Source organism: Lactuca sativa, chromosome 2, assembly GCF_002870075.4.
Source record: "Lactuca sativa cultivar Salinas chromosome 2, Lsat_Salinas_v11, whole genome shotgun sequence".
NCBI lineage: Eukaryota > Viridiplantae > Streptophyta > Magnoliopsida > Asterales > Asteraceae > Lactuca > Lactuca sativa.
In genome coordinates this window covers 232,323,255-232,334,657 of record NC_056624.2, presented here as the reverse complement: position 1 = coordinate 232,334,657, position 11,403 = coordinate 232,323,255, and the positions used below count along the sequence as shown (strand labels likewise).

General features: G+C 35.7%; 2 protein-coding genes across 3 annotated transcripts; both read left to right on the top strand.

The window, feature by feature from the left end:
- Nucleotides 1–380: 380 nt before the first annotated feature.
- LOC111888818 (uncharacterized) lies at nucleotides 381–3,871 on the top strand. Of its 2 annotated transcripts, XM_023884934.3 has the most exons (4): nucleotides 381–976; nucleotides 2,331–2,477; nucleotides 2,561–3,090; nucleotides 3,376–3,871. In XM_023884934.3, the coding sequence occupies exons 1-4, from the start codon at nucleotides 821–823 to the stop codon at nucleotides 3,569–3,571; spliced, it is 1,029 nt and encodes a 342-aa protein (XP_023740702.1). In that variant the 5' UTR covers nucleotides 381–820; the 3' UTR covers nucleotides 3,572–3,871. The 2 variants fall into 2 exon arrangements, with proteins under 2 accessions (XP_023740702.1, XP_023740700.1); XM_023884932.3 differs by lacking the exon at nucleotides 3,376–3,871 and having other exon boundaries at nucleotides 389–976; nucleotides 2,561–3,368.
- A 789-nt stretch (nucleotides 3,872–4,660) lies between these two features.
- Nucleotides 4,661–5,598, top strand: LOC111888819 (probable membrane-associated kinase regulator 6). The gene has a single exon (XM_023884935.3). It carries the CDS (start codon nucleotides 4,736–4,738, stop codon nucleotides 5,369–5,371), a length of 636 nt encoding a protein of 211 aa, XP_023740703.1. The 5' UTR covers nucleotides 4,661–4,735; the 3' UTR covers nucleotides 5,372–5,598.
- Nucleotides 5,599–11,403: the final 5,805 nt, after the last annotated feature.

The following is an 11,403-nucleotide window of genomic DNA, read 5'->3' as shown; positions in this document are numbered from 1 at the left end:
GACACATGACAAAAGAACTACTCTTTTATTAGGATAGAGATATAATATTTATTAAAAATATATTACGTAGTTAATTAATTAATAATATACATTGGGTCGGTTTCTTTGGTTTGAGTTGGTTCTAAACCCATTTAGTCGGTTCGGTGTTAGTGGACGGTTTCAAATCCAAAACCGAATAAAATCAAAAATTTTTGGTTTTGAAAAATCTAAGCGATAACTGACGGTTTTTGTTTGATTTTGGTTTTTCAATTTCGATTTTATCTGTTTTCGTGGCTTTTGGTTTTTGGTTTCGTTTTTGCTAATCGCTACCAAAACTTATTTAAATATGTTTCTACCATCAGTCCTTTATATTTCCACGTACAGCCCACAATCTTATTCTTTAAAAATCAAATTAAACCCAAAATTTGAAGTTTTATTTCGATTTCAGCTTTTGTGAACCCCTTAATCGAATGTTTGACCAAATTTCTGTGTATTTTCCCTCTTATTCACAGATAAACGAGCCGATGAGATAACGTTTGCAGTTTTCTGGCCATTTAGGAGTCGCGAGTTTCTAGAACATTCGAACAAACACCAGCAGTACCACACTATGATGTCTTCTTACCCTTTTCTTCTTCCTTGCTCCGTATTTCTCACCTTCGTCGGAGCTTTCTTCTCCTCCTACGCCGCCACCAACCTATCTCCTCCTTCATTAACCTAAAACCCAGACTAATCGTTCACCTCTGTCGTCGCAACCCCTTCAACATGTGTGAAGGACCTCGCTAGGGTTTTATGCCGCCTCTGATGCATCAGCAGCAACAATCTCCGGCAGAACCACATCACCATGTCCACCACATCACCTTTCTGCCAACGGCTTTCTCTTTGCCCATCGCTTCCTTCAACAGCCAGAGCTAAGTATAAACTATATAACACCAATAGTTCACTTATTGGAACCGCTCGCCTTTCAGCATCTTGTTTTTCTTCAAGGTGTTTGAGAAATGTAAGTTGAAACTCACAAATTTTATTCTATTAATTAAATCCAGATCGGAACTGATGTAGTGTATATTGGTTTTGTCAATGAACCATAACTATAATCCAAACCATGACTCGATTTGTAGTAGCAAGGCTTACACCCTGTCTGTCATATTGAATGTATTCATAATCTGTTCAACATATTTCTTCTGAGATAAATATGCCTGCCCATGTTTGCGTAATAACTTAGCTCCATGAAACATACCGACCATTGACCTAATGACTTCATAAAATCAGATATAAGATGCAAACCCAAGTGTGATTACAACAGGAAACCTCTGTAGCAGTAAGCTTCAATGAAATTTTAATAAATACTAGGGATTATTAGGGGTAACAAAGATACTAAAATGTAGTCTAACTCTAACCTACTTCCAGGGTCATGCTCATTTTCATCTCCTCCTTATGTCTTGCTCTTTTTCATAGTTTCTATGGTCACTTAGCACATGTTTAAACGAACTGATGGGATATGCTCTAAAATGTCATCTCATCATCCACCCATCCATCCACCTTGGATATCTATTGTCACCTAAGTGTTTAGAACATACTAGTCAACCACCCATGACTCATGCGAAATAGATGAAACATGATCATGTTTTAAACTAAAAGAATATCTCTTCAAGACATAAAGATGTTGTAGAACATTGTTTTTAACACATTATATCATCCTAAATCATTAAAAGTCATTCCCCAGGTGCTAGGACCGAATTACATTTCACATACTTAAATGTGCATTTCTATTGGTTGTTACCATCCTTTGATGGAATTGATGAAGAATATCAACCAAGCTCTATCCCTAATGCTCAAGTTCTGATCTCTTTCACTGATTCTGTGGTTTCTCTCCTCTTTCTTTCTTAAAATCAATTTGAAGGAATGCTTATAAGGGTTTGTTTAGTCTCTCGTTTAAGTTTCATTCTCTACACATTTGGCCCTCCAAACTTGGAAATTGTCTGTATCCACCCAAGCTGGGCCTATTACGGGTTTCTAATTTATACTTTTTAACCCTTAGGCCCTTATAACCTCACAAATTCGAAATTATGCTCCAAAGTCTATTGAAATGACAACAGGGAAAAGCTATATACCTTAATTTCCTTTATTGGAAACCTCCAACTAATCATTTGATAAAAAACGAAAATTAAATTAACAAGGTAAAAATATCTAACCCTTGAATCCGGGTGTTATAGTTGCACACCTAACATTTTCTTCAAAACATTCCCAGAATTATCGCTACAAACGCATCTCCTTGTATAAAGCAACCAATGAGCAACAACTTTTGAATTTTTTTTTTCTTTAAACTGATAATTTATAATGTTATTATCGTGTAGAACTGGAGGTTTTTATGCTTTAAAGATGACAACTCTTCTTTGAATCATAACATTCCTAAGACTGAAGAAGATAATTTGCCAATGGAACCAGAACCGGAATCAAATCAACCAAATGTGAACCATGGTTGGCTTTCAAGCCTTAGACAGGTAATCATTTAACATCAAATATCCCTTTCACAATAATCAAGAGAAAAGGAACCATTAAAATTACAATTGCATGTTGTTTTCAGATATTTAGGGCAGAAGCAGAAGCATGGACAGTGCCATGGACAGGCAAGACCATTGTTCAAGTAATGCTGCTCTGGATGGCCTCTTTCTGGTTTGTAGGCTCATGGATTATTCCATTTTTGGCTCATACATCCGGTTTCAGAAAGGACACCTTGACTTTCAGAGGCCAAGCATTCTACAGCCTCTTAACCGATGTAGCCGAAGGCATCGCCGGAATCGGAATCCTTCATTCCTGCCTCTCCCCATTCCGCCCGCTTTCACCGGATTGGTTCCGATTCAGCCTCAAAGGCAACTGGCAGCTGGATGTGGGCTTAGGCTGCCTCATGTTCCCTTTAGTCAACCGTCTCTCACAAGTCAACCTCAATCTCTTCCCGATGCTCCCCCCTGCCCCCGTCACCGTTTCCAACGTGGAACGGTCCATCCTTGCGCGGGACCCGGTCGCGATGGCGGTTTATGCGGTTGTGGTGTCGGTGTGTGCCCCCGTTTGGGAGGAGGTTCTGTTTAGAGGGTTTCTTTTGCCTTCTTTAACAAGGTATATGCCTGTTTGGTGCTCCGTAATTGTGACTTCTTTAGCTTTTGCATTCGCGCATTTTAACATGCACAGAATGTTGCCGCTTGTGTTTCTTGGGATTGTTATGGGTGCTGTTTTTGCACGATCTAGAAACTTGTTGCCTTCTATGCTCTTACATAGCCTTTGGAATGCCTTTGTATTCATAGATCTTATCAAGTGACACCCCATTATTATTACTATTACTATTAATTGTACAAATACACAATAGTATTTGGTTTTTAATAATTCAAATTTTGTCATTCACAGTCTGAACGTTAAGGATGGGCTAGATGAATGTAGTTGTCTGGAACATGAATCTGGTTTTGGCTTGGCGTTGAGTCATTTTCTGCTTCTGTTTACCGCCATTCCTCCCATACTTGATGTCAGTTTCTTTCCCCGACAGCTGAGGGGACCAATGTCGGTTGTTTTTGTTTCTTTAGGGTTGGTTGAGAATATGGTATAATTTAATGTAAATAACACCAGTATTATTTTCTAGAATTAAAGATTTCTTCATATGTGGGGTCCGGGTTATTGTGGTGTAGAATGTGTAATCGATCACATGCCCCCGCGATAGGTCTAGTGTCTAGTGTCTAGTGTCTAGTGTCTAGGTAGGCATTCAATAGATACCTACGTTCTACTTGGTTTGGTCGTTTAAAAGTTACATACATAGGCTCATAGGCTCATAGGCTCAATCATTATATGATGTGAATTCTGAGTTGTGAGTTGTAATGGGAAATAAAATTTATGAATTATGATTGTTGGACCTCCGTTCCCTTTAAATATCCATCTATTATTATTATAATGCTCCATTCAAATCATTTGTTTCATAAAGTTTTACTAAAACAAGCTTGTTAGAAATCAGAACATCCCCAAAACTATAAATCATTTTCACTACAAGTAAATCTTAGTTTTCACGCATTTGCCTAAAAGTAAATGGATTTGGATTGTATGTAATGGCTAAAACAGAAAATAGCCACAAAAGAATCGGTCAAAGGCTGTATATATGTATCTAACTTTCTATGTTATCTATAAAGTTGAAAAGAGTAAAGAAAAGTAATAATGATTCAACTTAACATATCTTTGAATATACAAGAGTTTCAGATTTTCGATCTAAATATGCCTGTATATATAACTTTCTATGTTATCTATAAAGCTGAAAAGAGTACAAAGAAGTAGTAATAATGATTCAACTTAACATATCTTAGAATGATTTACGATATAAACATATTTTGATTTTTTATAGTTTGTTTGTTATACAAGTCGTTTATGCAATTTGCAATAGGAATTCAATTCCTCCTGCCACCTAACCTACCTATGCCCTATGGTTTGGCTTATGATACATGCCACTACTCACTAGAGCGTATTTTCTTCTACAAGTGTTTGAAATAAAAATAGGCAAGGTAAGGGGACCAATGCCTCCTCTTTTCCAATACTAAAAACATAACATGCGACATTACATCATGTGTAGGGTTAACATTTGTCGTTTACATTCCTCTTATTTCATGGTAGCAAGGACCACTTCATAATTGTGTCCTTCTTCTTGTTATAAATATATATAAGTTCAAGACGCCCAATAAACATATGCACTATTATTCTTTCAAATTTGAATCATTTCCATTCAAAATCCATGGAAGCTTCACAACCAACTTGGTTATCAAATCCAAATCCAAATTCAAATCCAAACCCAAACCGAATCTCAACTCTCCCTAGCCCGAATTGCTCGTTTAGAGTCTCATTTGATGAGGCTTCCTTCATTGAAATGGATCCTAACCTTACCCCCTCCAAAAGATTCCTCGTTCGTCCCGATTCTGATTCTAGTTTCGATTTTCCGACATCGCAAGCGCCTTCAACACTTGTCCATGCCGATAAGCTCATTTCAAATGGGACCTTGATTCCCATGAAATCACATGGCCCGTCTGGCTCGGTTCCCAATTCACCTCTCTATCCCATCATTCAAGACAACAATCGTCTTCGTAAAAGCCGTTCTATGATGCTACGTAGGTGTAACCGACTCCCAAAAAGAATCATACAAAAATACATGGATTTGGTTCAACCGATTTGGTGTAGACTGAGACGGGGGAGGTCAGATAGCAGTAGGGTACAAGGAGTCGAGAACTGGGAATGTTCTTCTGCTTACGGTCCCGGCCCTGGTCCTAGGACAAGCGGTGCGTGTTGGGCGGATAACCGTCGAAGATCTTGTGACTCTGAGAGCTCGATTCATGAGGCGGTCGTCCATTGCAAGAGAACCATTGGTATGAATTGAGAGTTTGATGATGTGCTTCTATGTAGTTAATTTTGTAAAGTCTCATTGATAGTACATTAAAGGAAAAATGAATTTATGCCTTCATGTGGCAAAAAATGTTACATTGTATCATACCAATGATTGCATATTTGCATCACATGTATTGTTGGTCATATGTTTTAACTTGATATCGTTTGGCCAAAATTGTAAAGCACTAAACCTAAAGACTATTTTCTTGTTTTATCTTATTATGAAAGATTCAGACGTGAATTGTGACACCACCTACAAACTAAAAAAATGTGAGCTTTCTTTTGGTATATATATATTTTTTAGAAGAAATGGATTATAGGGTCATGATTAAGTTTTGTTACGATTTAAAATTGTTTTTAAGGTTATGGAAGTAGATAATAATAGTAGATTCGTTTGTCCCACCAAAGCAAAACAACTAAGCAAAGATTGGATAGGACCACACGCAAATCACGTGACTACATTTTTAACCTTATTTAGAGCGAGACCACTCAAGGGGGCACATAATTGAAATCGACAATGACAAAATGTGATAGAAAGATACAACCATAGAAAAGCTGTATTGCAACGTTTTTGGTCGACTAATGTGCCAAAATTCGTTATCTTTTATTTGTTATCTCTCTACAGTGTAATGTCTAATGATAGAAATAATAAAAAATATATATGCATAAATACGATCCAAACATAACAAAATCACTTCTTGGATGATATCTATTCAACAAATGTACTATCCGATCAACAATGCAGTTGACAGTGGCTTAAACAGGATGTGTATAAAATAACCGAAACTTAATCCATTATTCTTAAACATACAGGAATCCAATTCATTTCCTACTTGAGGCGGAAGTGCATTGAAAAGATTGTCAACTTATATTGTCAAATAAAAAGACTCGAAATAAAGCCTAAAGTATATAAGATATTTCATCATTTTCATCTTTAATAAAGTATACTTTAGGTGTTTTTAGGAGAACATTTTGAAATAAAATTATATTGAAGGATTATCAAATAAAAACATGTTAGATTTTGGGTCTAAGAATATCAATATATATACTTGAATAATTGTAGGATTATGATTACAATCACTTTCTAAAATTTGTGATTTCGACAATATAGTCGGGGTATCACGAAATCAGATTTGAGATAATCCAAAACTGACAGTTTAAAGTCAAGCCACTTCTAAATTTGAAACACAGAAAGTACCTTGTTGTTTTGTGTTATTGAGAGATTGAGAGAATCCGATGATCAATTTAGAGTATGAGAAAATCCAAAAAAAAAAAAATCTGGAATATTTTCTATGTTCGTGAAGCTTTGGAGCACCAAAGAGCCCCAAGAAATAGAGCTTTCGGTTTCAAAGTTTTGCTCGCGTAATGTCCGGTTTTTCATCAAACAACTGTAAGTTGTGTTATTATTTTAGTTCGTAAATGTTAATATGAACTTATAAATAAGATTTATCAGTAATACCAGTCGTTATATTGACCGATCTACTTACGAGAATGATGTCAATGCAAGATCAGTGAGGTGTTTAAAGTGAATTTTCCAAACAATATATATTTATATGTTAAACAGATCCTACTACTAATATGATCTTACCAGGTTGTTTCTTATCAGCTATACGTTAGTGTTCTTTTGGGCTTATTGATAAATATGATAAAAAAACATTATAACAATTTAACTTTATAAATACGAAGAAATACTAAGACAGTAATATTTGTATTTAGGTCGTTTTAAAAATGAAATTTGAAGTGTCAGTCAAAGATCTAACTTTTCCGTTAGTCTTCCACCTATATCAAGTAAGCGCATAGTTACTTTCAAGAACATGATTTTAATATGATGTTATTAGATGACAATCTTAAAAATATGTATTATTACTTAAAAGATTACTGTATATAAAAATATCAGATACTCTGAGTTAAAATTATACACTAAATTCGGACAATATTGTCTAAACAAAGTTAGTATTGGCAATTGATTAAAAGGGCTGTAATCTTGTCTAAGTTTAAAACTAAGACATATAAAAAATATTTAGATATAGTTAAGTTGGATAAAATAATAGTCACATACTCCATTGCGATAGTACGGTGTAAACATGAAAATGGTTTGGAAATCCATTATAAGCATTATAGTCTTACTTAATAACAAAAATACAATTTATAAAGGTTGCATAATTCGAGTTATATTAAAAGAGTGTTTAGTTACACCCTATATTGTAAAAGTATTACATAAACATAAAATTGTGTTGATTACAGGCTTGTAATCTTGTCTAGTCATACACTAGGACCTAAAGGGGATGCTTAGTTCGGTTAAGTTTGGATTTTGGGTGACATCATATTAAGGGTGTGAGAAATAGGAAAGGAGAGTAGAACTTGTTCTATGACACTATCAAGTGTTATGGTACCAAATATGTACCAGAGTATAATAAAGTATTGCTTTGTATGACCGAAATGGTGGGTCTAGATCAGACAACTATAACAATATGTATGGTTATCCCCCAAAGTAAGATAACAACACTTGATCATTTTAGATGGTCTTGTGAATTATGTTGCTAGTGTGGGATCATAACCTACAGACGTAGATGAAATGGGATACCATATTCTTCAAATACTCTGATGGCTCAAGTGCCTTTACGACATATACAAGCCAAGGAAGCCCCTAGATGTGTAGTCAAACCATTACTCTAAATGATTCATCAGGCGAGTTGATAATCATGGACTAGGATTTATGAGAATCGGTTGGGATGCGTATGAATGGGTGTAATGTTTTATCGGTATCTAAGTTAAGAGATACATCTATATTGTTTGGTAACATTTGGTTTTGCAAGTTTGATAATTATAATTTATTATTATAATAATATTAAGGGATTGAAAACCTTATGTGGTTCACTAGGTTTCCCAATCTGACACACTCAATTTATATGCATCACATGTAACAGGGTTAAAGCCATTAAAACTTGGTTAGGATGCTGAGTGATTAAGAGATAACATGCAATAGTGTTCATGACCATTAGGTCTTTACGTTGTAACAATGTTATGTATTGATTATGACATCCTTAGAGTTTGTGTATTTTGAAACAACATCTTTATTCAAAGATATTTTAATTAAACGAAACAATTTCCGCAAAATATTTTATTATAATGGGATTTACCGCACACAACAATAATATGCTTTTTTAAAGTGTAAAGAAAAGTTTTTTTGGTTCTGAAAAATAAGGAATGTCACATACCATGCCATGGCTATCAAGGTTTTTGAGACCCATATATTTTTCATCAAAAAATCCAAATTGACAACTCCTTGCATCTTTAGGTTAAGTATTCTCTGGTGTTGTACAACCAGCTTTGTGTCTTCTTCGATAGTGATGTTATGTGAGCAATAAGAAGGACTTATTCCTTTGATGTCGGTAATTCTCCAAGCGATCGTGTTTTTGTGTTTCTTTAAAACTTTGAATAAAATCTCCTTTTCAGCGGGTAATGTAATTTAGATGATCCGGGAGTTCGGTTTGTGTTTCAGAGCCCGGGGGTATATCAGTAAAGTGTTAGTTCGGGCTTTTTATGAATTTTGGATTTTAGTTCGAGAAGTTTTAAGGCAAGGATGAGTTGATAGAAGTGTAGAGCTTCTTGTTACCCTTCCATGGATATAAGAATAGTCGAAATCGGGCTTAGAACGAGGAAGATATGGCATTCAGAAGTTTGAAGGATTGAGGGCCCGCCTAGTACGCGGGGCGTACTAGGCAAGGGTATCGTGGGTACTCCTTGGAGTACACTGGGCGTACCAGAGTTACGCATAGCGTACTCCAGTCTGATCCAAACCCTAATTTAGGATCTTGGACCCTATTTAAGCTCCTTAACTCAACACCAAACCCTATTATCTTCAGCGTCCATCACTTTAAACCCTGGAATCGAAACCCTAGAGTGATTTTTTGAGTTTTGATCTTAAAAGAGTGTTTGTGGGTAGTTTGTGAAGAACAAGAAGAGGAGAACTTGAGGAGATAGCTTGAGCTTGTAGATCCAAGATCTTCTTCCCATTTGCAAGCATTTTGAGGTAAAAAGCTCTCATCTTGATGGTCTTTGGTGTTAGATCTAGTTATTGTGTATTTTGTGCACTTGTGGAGACTTTTGAGTTAAATATGAGCTTTTGATCTACTCAAAAAGTAATGGATGCTAGATCTAAGCTCCATTTAGGCCCTATGTTCATAAAAATGCAATCTTTATGGAAGATTTTGGTCCATGCAAGCATCAAGACCTTTATTAAGTTCTTTTTGAGCTTTTAAGTCCCTTTAAGCCATGCATGAGTGTAAAGTTGCCAACTTTACTTGTTAAGACCATTAAGAGCTTTTTTGGGGTTTTGGCTTTCTGAAGAGTACATTGGGCGTACAGGTGTACGTTCAGCGTAATGAGGGTGACATGCTTTACCAGTTTATACCTTGTGCTTTGAAGGTGAGTACGCGGGGCGTAGTCCACAAAATGTCATTTTGGGCCTTTTAAGGTTTGGGCCTTGTTGGGCCATTGGACTTTTGACTTTGAGCGATGGATTATCTGTGGGTTTTCTTGGTATTGGTCCCATGATGGTTTTTGGGCTCCATTTAGAAGATTGGTCTATATTATGCTTTGGAATATCATTTAGGATTTGGGCCTTGAGAGTAGTTGAGTTGGGCCTTGGCTTTAGGCCAAGTGAGATAAAGGGTAAAATGGTCTTCTATCCTGGTTATGGGCTAAGTAGTTTAGACTCTTGGTTATGGGTCAGAACCCAATTAATAATTGGATGTCATTTGATGACAACGCGGGGATTCTCCGGATCAACAGTTAGAGATTTATTCGAGTGTTTCAGCAGCTACATGTGTCTTCCTTCACAGTATCCGTGGGTCGAAGGCACCAAGGTCGGCCTACTAGTTTATGGTGTAGTGTGATGATTGTCTTTCTGACAATTGTCAATTATGCCTGTATTTGTTTGATGACTCTGTGATTTCTATTATGATATTATGTAGTAGTAGTAGGGGTGAAATAGACCTAAGGGGATTGCTAGCACCTAGATATGCTTGATAGTATACGATTGAAATAGACCGAAGGGGATTGCAAGCACCCATATATGTTTGATAGTATCCGGTTCAAATAAACCGAAGGGGTAGGCAAGCACCAAAATATGCTTGGCAATATCCAGTTGAAGTAGACCGAAAGGGTAGGCAAGCACCCGGATATGCTTGGCAATATGTTTGTTTAGTATGTGGTATTTTAAGGGAACTCACGAAGCTTTGTGCTTTAATTTTTATGGTTATGGTTTCAGCTACTTTCGGTTCGAAAGGGAAATGTCCGAAATGATCGTAGCGCATCCACCCATGTTTCCGCATTATGATGATTTTGAGATTTTACTCTGATAATTGTTTTTCTTATAAAGTACTTTTGAATATTTAGAAAAAAGATAATGGATGTTTGACTGAAAGATAATTAGTGTTTTGGTTGAATTAAAAATGAACTTTTTACCTCATAATTTTTTGGACGTTACATAAAGAGTGGGATAGATCTTTATACATCTAGTGGTAATAATTTTTGAGGGAAACAAGTTGTGCATTACAGGTGCTGGAGGAAATGCTTAAGAGACCATTGATGTTTAATTTAATTGTGTTTTATTTGGTCTTACCTAGTACATCTCGAGTAACAAATGCAAATGGTTAAATGGTGAAATGGTCTTTGGTTGTGCCTGTTACAAAGCTATTGGCACATCTCTATAACTTATTTATAAAACTGCAAAAATATGATGTATTTATGCTTGTAATCAGAAGTATGCTGGTAAAAATGTGATGTATTTATGCTCTTACACTTGTATTTGTGGAGCAGGGGAATCAAAAACATATATGAGTCAAGAGAATGTTGTTCCAAGTGTTGAATCATGATTTTGTGAAGGAACTCCAAATCAAGAGCAATTTGAAGAAACTCACAAGGACATTATTTAGCTAAAATAACATAATTTTAATCTTAATTCATTTATTTGTAAATAGTGTCAATATTAATTAATAGTATTGAATGTTTTTATAAAAA

Bases quoted from the DNA above. Each gene is read 5' to 3' on its own strand.
- LOC111888818 (XM_023884932.3), top strand. From the start codon at position 821: ATGTCCACCACATCACCTTTCTGCCAACGGCTTTCTCTTTGCCCATCG. The intron at 977-2,330 runs GTAAGTTGAAAC...ATTATCGTGTAG, and splicing joins CTTCAAGGTGTTTGAGAAAT to AACTGGAGGTTTTTATGCTT. The intron at 2,478-2,560 runs GTAATCATTTAA...TGTTGTTTTCAG, and splicing joins GGCTTTCAAGCCTTAGACAG to ATATTTAGGGCAGAAGCAGA.
- LOC111888819 (XM_023884935.3), top strand. From the start codon at position 4,736: ATGGAAGCTTCACAACCAACTTGGTTATCAAATCCAAATCCAAATTCA.